Source organism: Hermetia illucens, chromosome 5, assembly GCF_905115235.1.
Source record: "Hermetia illucens chromosome 5, iHerIll2.2.curated.20191125, whole genome shotgun sequence".
Taxonomy (NCBI): domain Eukaryota; kingdom Metazoa; phylum Arthropoda; class Insecta; order Diptera; family Stratiomyidae; genus Hermetia; species Hermetia illucens.
Window position 1 is genome coordinate 39,765,970 of NC_051853.1, and position 22,987 is coordinate 39,788,956.

Consider the following 22,987-nt stretch of genomic DNA (forward strand, 5'->3'; position numbering starts at 1 on the left):
ATTTGCTCTTGACAGAGGGGAATGATTTGCTGCATCCGTAGGTGCATGCACATGTTACTGCAACATCAACTCTCGCAGTTCAAGGCGAGTGTAGCGGCATGGGGACCGGTTCGTGGAGGAACAGCTGTGCAACGGCCGGTGAGATAGGAGAAAGGTTGAGATTGGTACCTGAAACGGCCGTGAAGACGACACTGTGGGAAACGATCTCGAAATTTCCCTTGAGCGAAAGAAAGTGCTGAAGCGACTTTTGATCTGTGCCCATTCCACGGAATAGCAAGTGATTTTGGCAATGGATTTTCGTTGGTTTTGGAAAGATTAGAGTTGGGTAGTGCAAGAAGCGTGAACGGGAGAATGGAAAATTTAATTACACTCGTGGAATTTAAGTTTGTCGTGAACGAGTGAGTTGTTTTGCGATTCGGAGTGCCAAGCGAACACAATTTCAGATCGCCAGAGCTCGAAGAAAGGACTGTAACGAATTACCGATACCACTATATTAGGTACGAGTGCAGTCGAAGGACTCGTGAGAAGGTTTTTGATCAAAGCTGAGTAGTGTAAGTCGCAAATGAAAGCGCAATACTAGGTCTAACTGCAATGTGAAAGGGTTGACGCTGATCTTTAGCGTCTCCAATGCTTAATCACGGCGCTTTACTCAGCCTATTCCGGCCCATTCATCGGAGTCGATTCCCCCCCACATTCCCGCGCCTGGCTAGCACAGAAGCGGGAACGTGTCGGCCGAGAACTTTGACAAAGCTAAAGTCTCTGCGGGTGGACCTTCACGGTCAATTTTCGCCAATTTTTTAAGTTTCTGGGATAGCTCTTCCCTCTAGGTCGTTTTCGGCCACTTAGGATGATCGCCTGGTCTTCCTATTTCCCTGATTTCAACGTGTTGCAGATTGCAGCCACCGATTGCAGCCACCGATTGCAGTATGTTACGCGTTGTTTGTTGTTCCTTTTCTGGGTTATCGAGTTTATGAAAATCCCAATCAATAATGATGAAATCTGTTATGAGTAATAGTCATTTAACACTAAAACATATAAACACAATTCTTATGACTTTCATAAATTTTATTTGTTTCAGTACAAAAATCGGTATACAAATACGTTCTTTAATTTCCATTTTCTTTTAATTGTAAGCAGCAAAGTTCCTCTTAGACTTTCTTATTGTGTAGAAGCGAACATCCGTTCACACCATAGCTCTATTAATCGTGTTACATAGACATAGAGTGAATAAAATAGAGTTTTTATTTGCTTGTAAAATGCTCACCAATGACGTTAGCTGTTATTAATTTAGTAAATTTCTCTCTGGAGATTATTTGTTAACGCATTGTAAGTGCAAAAAATGGATTATTCCTAGGAGCAAATTGAAAATACCGATTGCGTATCACTGTTACTTAAACAAAAGGATACAACTTTGTTTAAAAAAAAGATATGCAAACATATTTATTCTTCGATTCTATAAAAACAAGCTCTTATTTTCTGCTTATTACAAAATAACACAAATGCTATATTTTCTGTTTTAAGCCAAAAACTACACATAAATAAATAACAAAAACATGTGGAACTTAATTATCATATAAGCTTACAAAAACCAAAAGGAAAACTGCTGTAAATAAATGTTTTCTTAAGATTACTTTGTTTCCTCCTCTTCAATCTTTCAGTTCTTTCCAGTTTTCCACAAATTCCTTATATTCGACAAGACTTATCAGATCAGTGAATCCAGATCAATATGGAAAAATATAAATTATCAGAATAGGGCAGTAAACTTGTACCCCACATGAAAATGCTCCCGTATTCCCGCAACGGAATAATTGAGTTCCCACAGAAGTACACTAAGGTTGCAAATATCAAGCTACGTAGTTTATGCTTTTTATTTCGGAAGGTGCAAGCACAAACCAACTCGACACTAGATGCTATTAGAAGGCCAATGAAGCTGCAATTAGCAGCGCGAACAAAGCGATATGTAATCTAATGAACAGTTATTGAATAATTCTTCCATTTACAAGAAATGTTTTATTTCTGTTTTACTTTCCAAGACATGGTTAGACGATTAACTCTCTGGCGGCAACGAAGCTCAACTATAATGTCATGAACTAAAGAGATCATTTCAGGGTGGTATCTAAATGGAAAAAGAAACTGAAACACATTCTTCGCTTTCATTTGTATACGCTTTAATCTTTCCCTGTCTTACGTTTTAATAATAGTTCACAATTGCGTCGAAAGGAGCCTAGCATCTCGAACAGAAAATAAAGAGTCTCCCAAGAGGGATCATAGGATTATTCCCCATTACAGTTTGAGCGTCATTGAGAGGCAACCACTCTGCGGTATAGGCTTTGCATTGGCCAACCTTCGGACCGCTCAGCATTACAAAAGGTAGATATCGTCTAAACCCTGCCTTAAACTAAATACAAACTTAAAATTAAAATTGTGTCATATTGAAGATTGTTGCTATTGTTTTTGTTATGGTTTACATGTAAAAATTGCAATGCTCAACACTTCATATCTGCCGCTCATCTTTCGCTGTGAGTTTATCGATTAATTCCTGGAGTGGTGCCAGTTCGCGACGATCAATCAAGTTGAATTCTTGAACGAAAAATATGAAATGTTTGAAAGATGTGTTCAGATGTGCCTCTTCACCGAGCCGCACTACTTCTGAGAAGTGTTGATGATAAATATGAGCATAAACACGAAATAGTCGTTTTAAAATAGTTTTTGCAATATTTAGAAAATTCTTAGGAAATGGAACGCCAATTTTTGATGGGAATAGAGTTTCATCGTCGAGTTGATCTTGTACCCATGTCATCAAGTAATCGATATATTTAGGTGCACTACATTTAATTGGTTTCTTTACGGTTTGACCGTCAGCCCAATGATATTCGTATTTCGGTCCAGCCGACATTATGCCACAGCTCTCTTCTGTGCAGAATTCTGTTATTGTTCCATAAAGCATATTGATTTGGTTGAAGAAATCTACGGCTGGAAAGAAAGACATTTAAGGGATTTTATAGGGATAAAAATTACGTGATGGAGTACTCACTATTTACTGCTACCCATTCGTTGAGATCTTCACCATCCGGTAATGCTACTGCGTTTCGCAAATTTCCAGATCCTAATGTGGCTGCGGCATGTTTCATGAGATCATATTGGTGTGTTCCTTCTGGTATGTTTTTCTTTGGCTTGAAGGTTTTGCTCGAACGTGAACCGCTGTGAAGATTTTAATAAACATTTAGATCCTTTTATAATAAAGGAAGGCTCTCATTTAAACTTCTTTGGGTCGAGAAACGTGCTTTTCGGCAACTGATTGAAACCTGCCGGACCTGACGACTGCAGCTGCGCTATGCAAAGCGAAGAATTGGCATGCAAAATTCTAGTTCAATAAGTTCTTTAATAGAGTTAAGAAATGTAGAATATCATCTGATTAGCAACCGCCTCACCGCATCAATAAGGATAAAGAAAGTTAATCCGGCGCAATGTGCAAATTACCGCCTGGTGTAGTTGTTATTTCATACCATGAAGATTTTTTAACGCATTTTTGACAACCATGGTCATGTTATTCGTACTGTTGAGAGCTCAGTTCCTAAGATTGGTCTGAACGTCGAAGTCGATGGAAATCGACCAAAAGACCGACTGAAACAGCGATGGCTTGATGCGATAGGTAGTGATTTGAGAGCCTTTTGTTTCCAACCGGAACAAAACGATGACTGATTGGCGCATTCGTTTTTGTCGAGCCGACCCCGTAATCGAAAACAAACAAAGGCTAAAGAAGTTATCGGTAACTCCGCCAAAGATCCTAGGCCTGTTTGGGAAAGTAGGAGGAAAGAGCCACTATAGAATGATCGTGTAACAGCCAGGCGTTTCAGGGAGTGGGTGGGACACTGAGATATTGACTTCCTGTGACGTGGGGGTTAAGATTCATAGGTGCAGTCCATGCTTGTTGTAAAAGGTGAAGGTGATAGCCTGCAGCTTTCGAAACTTTCTTTTTGCTATGGAAACCTTTTCCACAACACGGATAGGAACGGGCTTACTAATAATAATGAGCTTTGGCTTTAGGAATGTGCATACACTCCACGACAACGGTACCAACAGCCCAAACTACCAACTTTCTTCAACTTGAGCGAGAGTTGCAGCATTACAAACTGCACATTTTGGAGATAGTCCAGGAGAGGCTTTCTAAAAATAAAATTGTTACTGAGATGGGTTATCCGAATGACAAGGTAGGCTCTGGACAAGGCTTTGTTCGAACATGTGGCGAGAAGGCATGACCTTCGCGTACAGAATCGGTGGACTTTCAACTGACCGCCAAAGTACGAATAATCAGGCTGACCAGACCGCGATCAGTAGTAGATTTAGGAGTTATCTTCTGGATGTGCGTAACATCCAGTGAAATTCCTCTGCTCATGGGGTAAATCTGAACAGATGTGAAGTTATGTTTTTCTCCAACGCAGTCTAATGAATTAAAATCGCGGGCCGTAACTCCCCTATAGTCTCTGCTATTACTTTCAATCATTCGCGAATCCCTGCAATCTGGGAGTATTGTGAAAGAAAGACGAACGTCATGAATGGCCGTTCTGAGGCGCCCAATTAGCGTTGTGGTGCTCGGAGAAGAGCAAGAGAAGTAGAATCTAGCCAACTCAGTTCCAGATCGTCAGCTCTCCTGCCCTACAACCAAAGATCTCTTTGAGGAAGGAAGAATTTTTAACGTAGTGTCCATAGCTTGGGCCCAGCCAGACTGAATTATCGCCAAGAAAGTCCCCCATTCTATATGTAACTTCGGCAATGCGAATTACAGGTTATGCCCTATAGGCCAGTTTCCCGTTTAAACAGCCGTAATCTTGTACCCATTTACGAGCGCCTAGCCAAAAAGCGCTTATGACATACATTTTTAGGAGGGACAGATCTTCCTTAACTTACTGCAAGTGATAAGCCTTCGCCATCTGAAATCAGCGACACGCCGACTGCGCCTACCGAGGGACCATCAAGAGTCAAGCCCCGCTTAGCCATTCTCCTCCACGTTACTATGATCGGAACCCTAGAGGATGCCGCCCATCTTTGATCCGTCGGTCTTCATTGCTTTCGTTTGAGCAGGGCGATTCGATATTGTTCGTTCTTTCGTTTTTGGTGCTGACATTGCCACCATGTACTTCGTCTTGCCTTCATCAATTTGCAGCCCGAGGTTTCGCGCCGCCTGCTCGACCTGGATGAAGGTAGACTGTACATCTCGGATTGCTCTTCTCATAATGTCAATATCGTCAGCGTAGGCCAGTAGTTGGGTTGATTTGAAGAAGATGGTGTTTCTTGACATTCGCATCGCGAATCATTTTTTTGCAGTTGTTTATGTTGAATGGTCTCGAGAGTGATCCTGCTGCTTTTATCTGGCCTCGGGTGAGCCTAGTCAGTCTTATCGTTAGGATATCGAACTCTCCTATGACCGTGTACAGTTTTACCTTGGCTATGGTGTCATAGGCGGCTTTAAAGTCGAAGAAAAGATGACCATATTCCAGTTGTCCAGTTCATCCCTTTCTGCAGAGAGAATCTGATCTGTTTCTGATTTACCTGGAGTGAATGCTCTTTGGTATGGGCCAATGATGCCCTGGGCGTATGGAGCTATCCTAGCAAGATAGCGAAGGATATCTTATAAATGGTACTCAGCAACGTGATACCTCTATAATTGCTGCACTGTGTGATATCCTTTATCCAAAGTTGTATATCATTGATTGACCTTTATCCTGTGCAGGAATAAATGGCTGAAAACACATATAAAGGCGCAGAGACTTTTTACTTAAATCCATACTTTCTTGAAATAACGAAAAAGTTGACTGACGGTTTCGTCCAGGGCAAAGGTAACTCATCAGACGCTGCCTCACCTCTGCCCTGGCAGCAGCGTGACCGAAAGTAACAACAGATGGTAATCGCTCCATTTAAAGATAACCGCAAACACGTAATGGGTACGAATTATATGCAAGTGAAATTCGTCATAAGTTCGGACCTCAACAAAAAATTCTTGAAGGATTTTTGAGATGATCAAAGATAATCAATACCCTCTACGCAGCTTGATTATCGCTACGATGCGCCTATACTTCAATCACTCGTCAATCACCCATGGCGCTGCTCTTAGGATCGCATACACTTCAGCTTGAAAGACCGTTGTATATTCTCTCAAAAAAGCCTACTTTTCATTCCTATTCAAAAGGTAGACTCATGCTCAAAAACCCTGTGTTGTTTTTGAACCATCGATATAGAAGTCCCAAATATAGGATAACTTTATACCTTTTAACAAGACGTATGGAAACCAAAAGGCATTACAAGAACTGGATTCAGATCTCTTCCGATGCTCTATGCCCCCATATCCACTGCGTCGGTGTTCATCAAGGGAACACTCTCTCACCACTCTTTCTTTTGGTCCTATCCACTGCTTTATGCAGATGATGTTTTCCTAGTTTATCCAGATCAGGCTTTTCATAGAATCAAATGGCGAAACGAAAGAACGCGGGCACGCGCAGAGACTTATCACGAACTCCGACGAGCGGAGAAGCGTCTTCACAGACGGAAAAAGGAAGCTTGGGAGAACCAACAAATCTGTGAAGTTGAAAAGCAAAGGAAACAACGCGCCTGGGCGCGGAAGTTTTACCGAGAAGCCAGCAGGATGAAGCTCTATACACCTTGATGTTCATCCTGCCGAGACAAAGAGGGAAATCTGATTTCCGACAGAATGGGCACAGTGGAGCGATAGGTTGAGTATTTTAATGAACTGCCCAACAACCAAAATATGGGCGAGTTGGAGGTCCCCCAACCGAAGATGACAGACATATGCTGTCACCACCAAGCATAGAAGAAACAGTCCGTGCAATTCATCGGCTTAAAAACCAGGAGCCGATGGAATTGCAACCGAATTGGTTAAATGTGGAGGCGACCAATTACACCAAGCTATTCATCAACTGATGCTTAAGGTGGGGGACAGCGAATCAATGCCTGACGACGAAGGGTGGTTATCACGCAGTGCGAGTAGCTGAGTACGATCTATAAGATATCTTCCGCTATCTTGGTAGGCCGGATAGCTTCATACTCCCAGAAAATCATTGACCCATACCAAAGAGGTTTCACTCCAGGCAAATCAGCAACAGATCAGATTTTCTGTCTGCGGCAAGCGATGGAAAAACTGTTAGAATATGGCCATCAGTTGTACCATCTTTTCATCGACTTTAAAGTCGCCTATGACAGCATATCTAGGATAAAACTGTACACGATCATGGGAGAATTCGATATCCAGATAAAATTGATAAGACTGACTAGCCTGACCCTGACCAATGTACGAAGACATATAAAAGCAACAGGATCACTCTTAAGATCATTCAACATTAACAAAGGTCTAAGACAAGGGGATGCCCTATCATGCGTCCTCTTTAACCTGGCGCTGGAGAAAGTTGGTCAAATGGAAACAATAAAGATAGGAGACGACAACTTTGAGACCGTTGAAAATTTCTCCTCAGATGACGCCGCCGGTGCTCTCCGTGGCATATTCGAACACGCCACAAGAGGGGAAAGCCGACGGTGAATAATCCGTTTTGTCGAGGCAACGGGTCTTGGAAAAAATCGATCGCACTCTTGCACCCAGACCAGCAGCACGCTAGGACGTTGGCGTTTTGTATAGTTAAATTTAAAAAGTTTCAATTTAAAAAAATAAAAGTCATTCATTTAATGTAAAAAAAATTATGTATATTTCTATTCGAATTTCACCCCGTACACAGTGAGCAACACTTCCTTTTACATTAAATGAATTATGACTTTCATTTTTTAAAATTGAAACCAGAAAGGGTCGTCGCGTGCTATAATGGCGGCTTTCAGTGTCCGGTGCCAACGTTCTAGCATCCCATTGAATTGCGGGTGGTATGCCGTAGTCCTCTGGCGTTTCAAACCCAAGAGTTTGCCTAACTCCGAGAAAAGGGTGGACTCAAATTGCATTCCCTGGTCAGTGATGATCACTGCTGGGACGCCAAAGCGAGGGATCTAGTCTCGACAGAGGACTTCAGCCCAAGATTGCGCCGTAATGTCCTTCAGAGGTATTGCCTCAAGGCACCGCGTAAACCTGTCGATGATTGTAAGGCAATACTTGAAATCGTGCGAGTGTCGCAAAGGGCCTACGATGCCGAGGTGTATATTGTGGAATCGCTTGGTGGTGCAGGGGAAAGAGCCCACTTCCTTTCTTACATGCCTGGTAACCTTACATTTCTGGCATGCCATGCACTCTCTGACCTAGGAGTTGGCGTCCTTATTCATGAAGTATTTTTCGGTGACCAGCCAATTCGTTGTCTTGATGCCTGGATGCGCTAAGTCGTGAACCGTGTGGAACACTTCCTTGCGAAAGGTGGCCGGGGTCCCTTGCCCGAGTCTTCACAGCAGAGAGAGAGGTTCGAGCCGAAGATGGGCAACTCCCGAAATTTATATTTGGGGTTGGATTTGAGGCTCTGAAGTACTGCGTCATCCTCCTGCGCCTTGGCGATAGCCGAGAAGTCGAGTGAGGCGGGGGATGTTTACCTCGGAGACGCGTGTCAAAGCGTCAGCAACCATGTTGTTCTTGCCGAACACGTGCTGTATGTCGGACGTGAACTGGCTTATAAGGCTCAGGTGTCGAAGCTGACGAAGGGACGCTTTGTCGGGTTTTTGTTACAAAGCATACGTGAGAGGCTTATGGTGTTCACTGTGAACGGCCTGCCTTCTAGGGAGAAGCGGAAGTATTTAATGCTCAAGTACGCGGCGAGCAGTTCTCGATCGTAAGAGCTGTAGTTCCGTTGAGCGGGGTTCAGTCAAGTTTCCAGAGTGTTTAACTAAAGTCTTCATTTTTTAATTGTCTATCCAAAGTTCTGCTAATTGCGAGTGTAAAGACAACAGTTAGTTGGAAAATAGAGTTATTGTCGGTCATTTAGGCACTGAAAAAATGGCATTTACTTTACACTCCAGCCGCACGTGGTTTACTGGCAGGGTGCTTTCGGATCCAGCCGGAACTTAACTATTAGTTGTCCTAATCGGAAAGGCTGAAATCAATGAGGAAATGGAAAACATCTCCAAATCTCAAGATATGCATGCATATCTCAGATTGGATTTGAATAAAACTGAATTTTTGTTAACCGATGAACATGAAACAGTCACTATCACTTTCGGTGGCATTGACCTGCCCAGAAATGAGCGATTTGAATATCTTGGGTCAATGCTATCAGCTAATGTTATAAAATTGCATCACGCATTGGCGCAATCTGGATGAAGTGACATTCCACAACCGGTGGCCTTTTTGATCGACGCATCAATGAATGTCTAAAATGTAGAATTTACCTCATTGTCGTCCGCCGTTTATGGTACTGAGTGCTGGCCAACTATAAAAGACAATTAACGACGTCTCGCGGTAATGAAGACGATGTTGCACTAGCGGCATCCGAAATAAGGATTTCCGATCGTGAAAAAATTGCGAGATGGTGTGGACATGTAATTCGCGCTAACGAAAATTCCTTGGTCTCAGCATCGAATTCAATGGTAAGCGATCAAAAGGCCGGAAGAAACAACGGTGGCTTGATACGCGACATGGGGATTTGAAAGCCTCGCGACTGCATCCAAATCAGGCCTTCGATAACTACGAGCCGACCTCGCTTGTGAACGAGACAAAGGCTGTTTCTTATTTAATTTAGTGATTAGTGTGATATTTCGAGCAAGGTGAAGGGAAAACCCCGAAACAGATGGGGAGATAACGGGCAGCGGAAGTTACGCGGTATTCCTTTTCCAAAATTGAAGGACTTGATTGGTTGGTCGATAAGAATGCAGACGAAGGATCTACATCGGACTGTAGGACTATAGAAGAAGAAGAAAAGCTAATTCTAAAATTCCATGCGGGAAGCAAGTAATGAGAAAAAAATGTAGATTATTTCTGAATCAAATCAAGAATCTTGTGCACTAATGGCTTAAATAGTTTATCAATTGAATTAATAAGTTTTTCATGAAGGTATTGCGTCATTGGGCTTTTAAAAAGGCAAAGGGAAAATGGTTCGGTAAAGATTAGAAATATTTTGAAAATTGGTCAGCAATTTAGTCAACTATTCCCGATAGTAACGGTTCTCTTGCCAACATTTGCAGTTCTTCTGAACACGGATTGACTCATTGGGAAATCTTACTGAATCACAATGAGTAGTGCAGCAAAAAGTTATCTTCAAAGTATACAGAAGCCTTTAGTGGATAAGCGTTCTCCCAATATGATCAGTCCACGCACGCAAGTGGCTGCATTGTGTCTTTATAACAAAACACCGATAATGCCTCGCCACCCACCAGACCCCATTCAACTTTCTATTTAAGTCCGGCATTATTGACCATTTCTCATTCGATTTATTCAATTGTTTCTTAATTACAAATCGACGTGAACTACTGGCAACGGTCGACAGTCGACACTATCGCCGCTGCCCGTAGCAATGAACTCCCAATAGTAATAGTAAACAGAGAGAAAAAAAAACGAATTGAAGGAAAACAAGAGACTGCGAGAACTTGAAGAAAAACAGGTCATGAAGCGCGCACGTACTGTAGCCCAGCGTCAGTGGAGTGGAGCTGGTGAAAGCCAGAAATGCGATGAATAAAAGCCAACTGATAAGCGAAGCAATATCAATCTGGCTGCAGCGACCGTTTCAAAGGAGAAGACGTGCCCGCAGCAGAGAAGGTGGGATTTGCGGAAGCGTGAAATTTGCCAGGAACGAGCACTAAATTCACGGATTTCAATGTCCAGCAAAGCGTTCCACTCGCAATGTTACTTCCAAAGTAAACAATAACTTTCTATTTACGAATCGCTGAGCAATTGGGCTATAAAATTAGCACATAAAGCGCGCCTATCCGGTGGAAGCGCTAGCGATCTACGTCACTCGTTCCATGCAGAACCATTCGAGGAATTCCAATTGAAATAACCCTCGCAACGGTGGCATGTTGGGGATGAGACCACTCACTCGAACCCCTGCCGGAAGCACTTGGGAGAAGTTCACCCGGAACCAGTCGCTCCCCGGCCACATTTCCCAGATATCAAACAGTTTCCTTGTCATGAAAACATCTAAACAAAACTACCGCAATTCTCTTGCTAATTTTATAAACAAAACTTACAACAAAAACTCCATAATTTCTGGTCGGTCGGAGCGCAATTGTCAGCAAACGGGGAAAAACGATCACAAAAAGGCCACTTTTCACTTTTCTCCTCTGCCGTGGCGAGCAATCAATCAAAATATCTCACGAGCAAAGGAGCAATGTCGGATTAAATATGAGTTTATTGTCAACAGAACGGCCGTAAACTTAAGGAAAACTATGTGAAACCTGTCAAAGAATCACAGGCTCGGGAACTGTGGGTTCTCCTCGCAATTTACTGGCCCCCGAAACAATGTTCAAGTCTGGCAGTAATCGTAGTCCAGAACAATACAAACAAGTCGACCGCACACATCCATACGCAAACGGTTCGTTCGTACACAACGACTGTCCGTCAAAATCAGTCGAGAAAAGAACGTCTGCGGACAATTTGGGGCTTAAATCACGCCGTGTTGAGTGAATTGACGTGTTGAAGCATTGCCATTTGCTAGTTGCAGTGCATGCATCCAGAGTTTGTTTATTTCGATCTGAAAATTAATATTTCTCGGTATTTAGTTAACACGAATAACATTGTTACTTCAACTTTTTTCCTTAAAAACATTTGTTCAAATTTATAATAAATTAATTAGCGCCTAATTATTTATTACAACAAAATTCTAATGGTTTTGAAACTAAAAATTTGTTAAAAGCAAAGACACCCTCCTGCTTACGTGATTTTGAAGAAATGGTCATTGGACGTACTTTTGTCGGAAACATTTTAGACTTCGTGGTCCACTGTAAATATGTCTAGTTGATAAGTGTCACTTTGCCGAGGTTTTGTGTTGGTCGCACGTGGTGATAGCATCGTGGAGCCGACATTTTATTAGTGCAGTTTGAAAGAAATAAAGGACGATGGTGAGTTATAGCATCCGTAATCAAAATATTCCCCATTTTAACCGCAGCGTGTCATGAAAGTCTTAGATCTTATCCATCCAGAATAAACCCTGTCGTGCGTCCACATAACCTCAACTGATGTTTTCTCCTTTTTCCTATTCAGAAACAACTCTACGTCCTTTACGAACATGCTGCCGGCTACGGCCTGTTCAGCGTGTCGGAATTCGAGGAGGTTTCTATGTTTTTGCCTCAAGTTGAATCGTCCGTGCAGGACTTGGCGAAGTTCAATTCGTTGGTGAAGTTGGCGGGGTTTGCCCCATTCAAGACGGCCGTGGCTGCTTTAGAGAACGTAAATGCAATTTCTGAAGGAATCCTGCCGCAGGATCTGTTGGTATTTCTTGATGGAATCTTCAGCAAGTTGAAGAAGAAGAAATGCACCCTGGGAGTAGCTGATGCAAAGCTGGCGGCCGCCATCGCCGAAGCGCTTGAGGTGCAGTGCACCCATATTGGAGTTGTTCCAGAGATTTTGAGAGGAATAAGGCGTCACTTCCATAAGTTGGTGAAAGGTGAGTTTGTTTTTTAATATGAGAATAGTATTGTGATCATCAAGTCGGCTTAACTTGGAGTACATCTATAGAACTTACTATCTAACCTGCGTCGTGATATTTTTGGCCACGATGTTGCAATTGAATAATTTATGGCTTTTGAAATCTAAATGATGAAGAAAGAACTTGAAGACCTTGTCCGCTTTCATTAAAACATTGAACTCGTGCGTTGATTACATTTTTAGTGAATGACGACTTATTGTTGGTGCTATTCTAATATCAGCTTATGATGAAACCCTTCCAGGATTTTTTTGGCTCCGAATGCAGGGTAACTTAGGAATTATTACGAAACAGTTATTTTGATAGAGTCTGCCACTTCAGTTATATTCAATCGTAAGCGATAAGAGGGAGTTACAAATGTGGCGTATAATCTGCATCCGCTCCATGGTAGTCAGTCAATCCTTGGGTATGTGTTTCGACTATCGTCCAAGATTTCTGGCTTTATTGTTAGATTTCGATGTCGTAGTCAGAATTCTGTCTAGAATTGATGTTGAACTGAAAGGAACATTACGCAGGACCCGGAGATATAAACTCTATACATTGTCCCAAGATTATCCAGGAAGTGTTGACATGGAAAATGGAGGAGGAAACCATTCATGGACGTCCAGAAAAATATTTTGCAGTGACTAACCAATTTCTTCCTTACGAAAGTCAGCCGAAATATATGGCCTTGATCCCTTGTTTGAGGTTTTGTAGTAAATATTGGACGTTGAGCCGTAGATACGAAACTCCCTAAATTTATAGTTGCCGGAATGCCGGAAATGTAGCTGCCATCAGCTTTTGTTTGGTGGTCTCAAACTCTTGGATATCCCCTGGGACTCATATAATCAGCCGGGAATGCATCGCTTTCGACCCAGATAAGTAAGTATTGAGGATCGATTGATAGTGGGTAGCCTTGGCCTAGAAACGACGCTAGAAGTTAGAAGGTAACATGCTCAAGAACTTCAGATCCTTAACAGCCTTCGGAAGCTCGAAATCAGGTGGCCGAGAAATCTCAACTGCGATTGTATGTATTTTTCAGTACTAGACCGACCTCAAGGGGACGTTGAAAAATGCACTTGGAAGTGCTCTGAATACTCGGACTCAGAGAAAACGCGGCCATAAAAGTCGTCCTAGTGAACTCAAGTAGTCCACAAGGTGTGCATATTGCCGTTCTCGGAATATCTTCGTTAGGTAAGGGATTATGTGATGTGGCGAAGGCAAGCCTGCAAATATGCTTAGAATGTTGTCTCCGCGTAACTGCGAGCTTCTGCAGTGGTAACGGTCTCAGGAGACTATGTTTGGTAGTTATAAGGCCCAAACACAACAGCGGAGTGACTGCGTTCGTCCGCATTGCGAGAGCTGTCAAATGAAGTTCATAAGAAAGTATGAGGCAATATACAACAAGTCCGATGTGCAATGCGGCACGCAAAAAAGTTCGGAAAATTGAACTTTTGCGATGCGTGACAGATAAGTTTGTTGCGTCATTTGCAATATGGCGGCGCTTTTCGTTTTAGGCTGTTATTTTTGAATGTAATTAATTTGAATTCGTTTTGAGAACTGCGGAAGGTACTATTTGCGTTGCAAGTACTAATTATTAATGTCACTTGCATTAGTTTCATCGCCTCCATTCATAAAAAATAAATTTAAGTCGGAGGTGTGTGTACTCTTAGTGGCATTTAATTATATGAATTTCATAACATAAAATTTTGTGCGCAGACAATCGACCTGCGTGCATATTTTATGTTATGAAAATCATAAAATTAAATGCCACTAAGGGTGCATATACCTCCGGCTCTATGTGATGTTCTCATCATTGCGAAGTGTAGCTGGTCCGCCAGAACATAGCCTAGTTTCATTTCCGCAGCTGATCATTATTGGTTTGGTATTAAGCTCGGGATCATCGAACTGCAGGCTAGAAGTCCATTCCAGCTAACGTATCACCTTCATTCCGAACCAAAGTCATCAATCTGTTCATGAAATAGACTTCAATCATTAATTTGAAATTGGAATGAAAATTTGTTATGAGAAGCAGTCCGTATCGGCATGTTTTTTTCCGATCTATAAGAGGCGGAAATTCACCGGATGTTGTACAATTGAGGATTAATTTGAAGTGTTCCTTCCACGTCTCTAGTTGCTTGTCATCGTGTATGACGAGTCTACGGATTGCAACCTCATTCATAATGTCATATACCGCAGCGAAGTGGTTGCTACTACCGGCAGCTTCCGAATCCCTGATCAACGCAATGATGGAATTACTAACATCAACAGACTTATCAGCTTATGTTTATCGATCCCTTTCCATGTTTCCGCATCCAGCTTCGTCTTGTAACGTCCTTTGGGGCAGCCGACCATTTCATTCGCACCAGAGACAGGCACTTTCGATGGCAGCCTAGTACTCATCAATATTCTAGTTCGAGTTGATTACATTTTGTATGTCTTGCCAACAATAGAGTTCCTTTATGAGTAGATGCAGTAATGACACACAAGCGAAGGTAAGCGGTCATCAGATGATGGTCCCCTTCAAGGAAGATGTAATCATTTTTCCAGTTAGCCACATTCAAAAGACTGATGGCAATATGTTCGATCTGATTAGATGTTCATTACCGGTCAGTCAAAGCCCAACTAACCCTGTGGCAGTCCCTGTGCTCGAACAGTGTCCCACTGATGACGAGACAGTAAAAGTTGTGGGAGTTTACGAACCATTCACTGTTATTCTTATGGTCACCGACACCAAATCAAATTTGTAATCTGAAATAAATGGTGGGGTATAGCACGCCAATCACACCTACTCGTCATCGTTCGCGGTTACCTGAAATGCGCTTCGGCTCTCCCAACGATTTCCTGAGAGCACTCTCCTTTCTACTGTTCTGCGCCAAGTGCCCTTGAGGCGACCTACTTGTCGGCAATTTTCGGGGAGTGAATTCCACTACGTGGCATAACCTCTCTTTAATGTGTGACTTATCCATTGCTACACTGCAGATAGGAAGTGTGCGATGACCCGCCAGGCTGAGAACCCTGGTTTTGTTGATCTTCATCTTCAATCCAATTCTACTTGCCTCTTTTTCTAAATCCAGAGCCATTTGGCCAAGGCCCATGACCCGGTGAGAGAGCAAAGAGATGTCATCAGCGTAAACGAGATGTTTGAAGAAAGATGTCACACTCCATTGAATTCCTCCACGATCTCTGAGAACAAAAACGTCATCGATCACAAGATGAAATAATATCAATGACAAAATGCAACCCTGCAGATTTTGCTTTCGACTTAAAAACCTCTGAGATTTTATCTCGCTGCCGCACGTGACACTTTGCGCCATCATATGTCGCCCTGGTAATAGTTGTTAGTTTTTTTGAATGCGCCTCCTGTGTAAAGCAAATCAACGAAGAGCAGGTGAAGCGAAAATCTAAACTCCGCGCACTGCTTTTAAATGATCCGTATGATGTTGATGTGGTGATTGCTGGGGGATCGGGAATGAAAACCAGGATGCAATATGTTGATCAAGGTTTCGAGATGTTCTTGATTGCGTTCCAGGAATATTTTAGCTGTTATCTTTGCAACCCTGGATGCCGTTCTTTGAAATCGAAGATCTTTCCTTCTCTGGGAAAACTTTGGCTTCTCAGAATTTCAGTTACGAATGGAAGCAGTAGATCTGCAGAAACTAAAGATGCAGCAACAAACAACTACGGGAAAACCGTCGAGCACAACAGCTTTACTCCATTTAAGTGCATTGTGAATTCTGTACTAGCCATTTCATCCATAAGAGGGGGAACTTCATCGGATATGATACGGTTAAGAACCGTAGTCAAGTTTTCCTGCCATTTCTTCAGTTTCTTAATGGGATCATCGAAAGATTTGCGATCACATGCAGTCTGGTTTTGAAATCATACAAAATATGACGATGTGGTAGATGAACTGTGCAGGTCCCGAGAAAAGAGCTCCTTGAATGCGACTCAATGTTCATCAATATTCTCAGGCAGATAATTCAGAGTATCTGCCGTTCGATCAGGAAGAGAGTTTTTCCTCTGTCTTCGTTGGTGTATAGCACTATACAATGGTGATGCTCCTTAACCTGGACCGTAATCTTGCATTTCAAAGTCTGTCAGAAACCGAGTACCAGCGGGTTTTACGGTAGCCAACACCGGATTTGCGTCTGCCAATTATTTCGCTTACACCCAGATTGCCCTCCTTATATTGTTTGAGTTCTCACTTGAATTGGAAAAAGCGAGCATTCTAAGGACCTTCGATATCGTTGTGGAGGAACGTGCGGATATTCCAGAAACCAATCTTAGTTCGAGGTGTTCTTCACGTTTCGGTAGCAGTAAAGTTGAAATTTGTAGGTTACTAGTCAACAAATTTCTACCCTTTTTAGTCACCAAGGATGCAGGACTGTGAGTATATTATTAAGCTCCAACTACGCGATTCATTTGCCCAACCCATTTGTGTAAGTTAACACCTCACCATCCTCAACTAGCGTATCATTATATGATCTCTTTAGTACACATTGAAATCCTTGTGGCAAGATTTTTATAATTTCGAACATTTTTTCAATATTTGATGAAACCACCTAAGTAAGATTTCCGCCATGTCATCCTTAGCTTAGGTCCGCTATAAAGTTTTTCATTCAAGTTGACCCCGATTGCGCCTACCGCAGGAGCTGGCCGTACCTTTATGATGGCACTCTTCATCATGATACCCAGGTGATGAGGGAAAGTCTTCGATGGTTTCATTAAAGTTTAAGAGACTCTGAAGTGTTTTTTGAAAATCAGCTATGGAGATGATGGCCTCAGCGAAGTGACATCTTGCCCGACAGAACTCAGTTTAGTTTCAATCCTGAGCTAACAATGCCTTATCTTTTCTCCAACCATGTTGTAGAATGTTTAGGATACTATATCAATTAAAGCACGTAGAATCCCGGGTCTTATGGCAACACCGGACGCTTTCACGAGGACTATAGCTCCAGAAAACTCCCGATACTTACACTAAAAACAACGTGTTTTACTGTTGCATTTTCTGGTATCGGTATGTGCTAAAGAATATCGGGAAGGAGGAAGGGAATTTGTTATAGTTCGAAGAATCCTTTCACCCGTCCAGTTCAATCTTTTCCGCATGCGGAAAAGCTCGGAAGCAATGCGCAACATGAACTCATTCGGCGCTTCTCAGTACTTCCCTGATCATTTGTAGAACACACTCTCAGCAGCTTATGCCTTCCCAATTTTATGCAGGTAAAGATAAAAACCTTTATTGGCGCTTAGAGAGTGCGGAAGGAAATGACCAATCTTAACATATTTTCGTTTCAACCACGTATCCAAGTTGGCGATGAGCTGCGCAGTCCATCTGCTTCTTGACTCGTTTTCCTAACAGGGTTGCCACTCATTCAGTACAGAGAGAGAGAAAGAGAGTCCTCTTACTTGCACTTGTAGATGACTTTGCGTTTCTTAGCAAGCAAGGTGACGGGGATCACTTTCGCGATCATCATCACAGCCATCTGTGAGACAGTGTGGTAGACATCGTAAGGGTCAAAGAACAATCAGTCATTTATCCGCTCATCCGTCGCATCAATATGCCCAGTCTACTTTGAACCTGGTCAATACTGCCTCCGACGACAAGGGCCGCCACATCATCTGCATAACTGAACAGGCCTGACTTTTGGGGCATATCGAGTATTAGCTGGCTGTCATAGGGTGCTTTCCAGAGATCCGGCCTTAGGATGAATGTTTCTGCTATTCTCGACGTCATCTTCACTCTCCGCTGGCCCTCTACTATCGTATAGAACAAGGAACGGTCCCCCAACATCGGCAGGAGGCCCAGCACAAGGAATGAATTTTCTAGTGTGCCAGCATATCCGCCTAACCTATAGTATTTCTGACATTAAGTGTTTCAAGGAACTCTACTCGTCGAAATCAACGGCTGTACGCCTCAGTTCGATGAAATGCAGCAATGGTGTCTATGAGCATCCACTGTGGATCTCCCTGCTCGAAAACCAAACTAACCTGGGGATAAGTCCTCGGCACGTACTGGTTCGGCGTATCAACTGCTAATGAGCTTTTTTCCTTTGCCCTTTGCTGAGCAGGGCGACCCTCGCCGCTTTCTAGTAGCAAGGAAAATGCCCTGAGGCAAGGCCCGGCTGATGGTGGAACACCAGCTAATATGTTTCTGTCGGGATATCGTTGTCCTTATTTTGATAGTTCTTTCATGGTTGTGGCACTCTTGGTATCAATCTGAAAGGAATGATGAGGGACTAACGCTCGTACAATAGAGTCCATCATTGAATGATCAGGCTTTCCACAGGCCCGGATTTTTCAATTGATGAATTTAGAACGAAGCCCTTATGGCTCCCCATCCATTTCGCCGACTAGCTCCCGCCAGCAGCGAAGTTTATTTCTCTGCATTGTCTGTGGAGTTTTCTTTTAGTTCATCTGTACCCTGCAATTCTGGTGCATGCCCTATCCTAGTCATTTGAACGTTGTGTTTCTTGACACTTTACCAGATCATCACGAAGAGTGGAGTTTTGAAATATTCCTCACGGAGGGAACATAAGAGAAAGAGCATCCTTTCTAGCCCCGTTAATCTTAACTCTCGCTGAAAAATTGCTGTGGTCATCCTATTCCTTTAAAAAGTTATGGTGTTTAAAAACTTTTAAAAATTTGCGACTTATTGGTAAGGTTATCACTTCGTTTTGCGAGGGGAATTGTAGATGGGGTCGCCTCCTTTCCTCCACCCAATAACCATGTTAATGATATGAAAATAGTCCCTTTTTGGGACGTCGTAAATTTTTAAGAACGACTAGTATAACTCTAATGCATATTTGCTTAAACTATGCTTTTAGTCTGTGCTCGGCCTAAGGTTACATAAAAATGAAAATTTATTCGGCACATAAAAATTAGTTGATTAAAACTGTTTATTTGAAATAAGAACGCGATGTTCTTTCTGTACGTACTAAAGCATCTTCGTTCCAAAATACTTCTAAATACACGCAAATATTGCAATGTAAGTTCATTAATTGAAATATTAAATGCAGGACCATAGAAAGAAAATCCAGGACTCAAGATGAAACTCATCGGAAAAAACCGGGCTCGAGGTAAAAAGGATGTGCTCCCCTTATCGCTTTCATTTCAATTGCTATTCCGGGACCAAAGGAAATCACTTTCCTTTCCAACTCCCTTACCGTCAGGCCTGATTGTAGAAGGTTGATAGCAAGGTCAAGGCACCTTAGGTGGCGTGGCCGATAAGCCGCTGTTATTCAACACGATAACTTTCGCGAACAAAGATCAGATTGTTTCAGGCTATACAAAAATGACTCACGGTTGGATCATTTTTAAGCAGTAGATTGAATTAAGCAAACTCATTCGCGAAAACAATGACCCTTTGATCTTCAAGTCTCCGGTCGATCCAATGAGAAAGTCATCTGAATATCGGAAAATATCCTTCGCTAAACACTTGGAGTGTCGCCGGTTTAGAACATTCGCAAACAACTGTAGGGTTAAGGTATTCAGTTATAATAACGTTCTGCCTGTACTCTACTAAGTAGAACAGCTTTGTCGCTTCCTGTTTGAAAGATTTATAAGTTTGGCTGAAAAGTTGGAAAAAGAGTTAGTCCTTTCAGATTTTCACAATAACCTTTTTTGGTCGAAGCCCTAGTTTAGATACGCTTTTATTATTTTTCTATAAAAATTTACGCAGATGTCCACTTGAGAACTTCTCATTGCTGAATGAAAACCACATTTCATATGGTACCATCTAAGAGATACCCTAAGTTAATTCAGATTTTTTAGGCTTTTTTTGCTTTTTGTCTATATTTACATTTTGGAATTAAATCCAGAGTTAGTTACCTAAATTGGTACTATAAATATAAGGAGTTTTACTTGTTCTCGTCACATTTGATTAATCGTTGTCTAACTAATCAACACCATTTACATTACAGGTTTCACTGACAAAAGTGCTGCTGTTGCTCAACTTGGCTTGGGTCACAGCTACTCTCGTGCTAAAGTCAAGTTCAACGTTCACCGTTCCGACAACATGATCATCCAGTCAATCGCTTTACTCGACCAGCTTGACAAGGATATCAACACATTCTCTATGAGAATACGCGAATGGTACTCTTACCACTTCCCAGAGTTGGTAAAAATCATTCCTGAAAACTACATGTACGCTAAAGCGGCTCAATTCATCAAAGACCGCAAGTCTCTGACCGATGACAAACTCGAAGAGCTCGAAGAAATTGTAATGGACTCGTCGAAAGCGCAAGCCATAATTGATGCAGCAAAAATGTCTATGGGTATGGATATTTCCGTTGTAGATTTGATAAATATCGAAATGTTTGCTGGACGTGTCGTGAAGCTATCTGAATATCGGAAGAAGCTTGCCGAATACTTGCACAGTAAAATGACTGGCGTCGCACCCAACTTGCAGTCTCTGATCGGCGATCAAGTCGGGGCTCGGCTAATCTCGCACGCTGGCAGTTTGACGAATCTTGCTAAATACCCAGCTTCGACAGTACAAATTCTTGGAGCAGAAAAGGCTCTGTTCCGAGCTCTGAAAACTCGCAGTAATACACCGAAATACGGTCTTCTGTACCATTCGTCATTTATCGGGCGAGCAGGCGCGAAGAACAAAGGTCGCATTTCACGATTCCTAGCAAACAAATGTTCTATGGCATCACGTATCGACTGCTTCATCGAAAATCCTACAAATGTATTTGGCGAGACCTTAAAGCAACAAGTTGAGGATCGCTTGAAGTTCTACGAAACCGGCGAACCGCCACGGAAGAATATTGAAGTCATGGCCGAAGCCATGGACTTGGCGGCCGATGAAGCCCAAAGTAAAAAGAAGAAAGACAAGAAGAAGAAAAAGAAGTTGGACGCATCGAATGCCGATAGTACAGCAATGGACACTACAGTTAATGATGACGACGCCGCAGTTGAGAACGGCGAAGTTAAGAAGAAGAAGAAGAAAAAGAAGAAGCTGGACGAGAACAATACAACAAATGATGTAATGGAAGTGAGCATTCAGGGAGATGAGGCAGAGAATGGAGAAAAGAAGAAAAAGAAGAAGAAAAGGAAATCTGAGTCAATGGATGTGACGAATGGAGATGCAGATGAAAGTGTAGTGACTCTCGAGAATACTTTTGACACTGAAAATAATGACCTGCCGAAAAAGAAGAAAAAGAAAAACAAGAATGTGGAATAGTTTTTTTTAAATGTTTATATATAGAATATAATTACCTTTTTGAATTACATACAAAGTATATGTAATATGGCATAATAATAGTTTTAATAAATTCTTCTAAAAATATGTAAATGATTTTATTTGGGTCCTGGATTCGCTATGAAGTCATTTCAGTGTTTTCGATAGCCCCAGTAGGTGGGGTTATATCGCAATTCGTGAGGCATGTTTATGCTAAACATAATCTTATACGCTATGAAAATTGATGAAAATCCTTCGGGGCAGTGCACCAAAATTGTTGGTAATGGAACAAAAGTCGATTCAGCAGAAGCGTTGCGTCACGGGCAGCGATCTTAGTGACTCGCAGCAAAATATAAGCAGTGCTTACTGCTTTCAGTGTAGTCAGTGCAACTTAGAAGTATGCTATGCTTAGTTGTGTGTTGAAACTCTACTTTTTAGTGTTAGTCTCCGGTCCATGTTTGCGGTCAGACCAATATTTGCATTATCAAATGATGCTTCTGGCAATGCAAAGTAGAAAAACAGAATAAAGCTTCCGCCATGCTTAATCTGGAGTGAAGCGGATACTGATCTAGTGCGAAAGAGTATAGATTCCAATCTTGATTTTGAGGAATCAAGCCGCGGCGGAGGCAAGAAATTTCAGCCACAAAAGAGTGAACATCTAAGCGGTGTCACGTTGCCAACCTCTGCCGCCCTGCAAAATGAAACGGTTTTGTGACTTACCGAGGGACACAGCCGATCAAGGAGCCGCCCAGACTCTCCCACAGCCAACCCATATTGGTGCTGGTATCACAATCGTATGGTTCGTAGGCTACTGTACGCTTTGCTCCTACAACAGTAGCAACCAGGGTAACTGTTAAAGCTGCCAAAGCACAGGCGGACCGCAATAGCCGAATTGAGTTCCTGATCGATTCAGGTTCTATTGTTTCGCTAATTCTTAAGACTGCCGCCAGAAGAAGCAGATCCATTGCCAACCTTTCACCCTCCGCACGGCCACTGCCTTGCTGATCGTCACAATCGTTACACAGACTATGACGTTGAATTTGGGCTTGCGACATCGGTACTTCTGGGAGTTCATTACCGCAGATGTGTAATCACCGATCAGAATTTTTATCCCAACACCATCTTCTCATCGACATCCCACGTAAGAAATGATGTTTTTTTTCTACTGGGCTTACCTTGAACGGCACCGCGGAAGCTAGTTCCATTTTCAGTGTCAATTATTTTTGAGGTTGCTAAACCTTTGAGAAGGCTTGCA

The 22,987-nt window shown here is 42.4% G+C and overlaps 2 protein-coding genes across 2 annotated transcripts; one reads left to right on the plus strand and one right to left on the minus strand.

Annotated features, from left to right (window-relative positions):
• Window positions 1–1,047: 1,047 nt before the first annotated feature.
• LOC119657179 (MOB kinase activator-like 1) lies at window positions 1,048–11,481 on the minus strand. The gene is made up of 3 exons (XM_038063968.1): window positions 11,116–11,481; window positions 3,035–3,201; window positions 1,048–2,973 (listed from the first exon to the last, which is right to left on the minus strand). Exons 1-3 carry the CDS (start codon window positions 11,127–11,129, stop codon window positions 2,495–2,497), a joined length of 660 nt encoding a protein of 219 aa, XP_037919896.1. The 5' UTR covers window positions 11,130–11,481; the 3' UTR covers window positions 1,048–2,494.
• Window positions 11,482–11,828: 347 nt separating this feature from the next.
• On the plus strand, window positions 11,829–21,840 carry LOC119657644 (nucleolar protein 56). Its single transcript, XM_038064650.1, has 3 exons — window positions 11,829–11,985; window positions 12,128–12,530; window positions 20,471–21,840. Exons 1-3 carry the CDS (start codon window positions 11,983–11,985, stop codon window positions 21,733–21,735), a joined length of 1,671 nt encoding a protein of 556 aa, XP_037920578.1. The 5' UTR covers window positions 11,829–11,982; the 3' UTR covers window positions 21,736–21,840.
• Window positions 21,841–22,987: the final 1,147 nt, after the last annotated feature.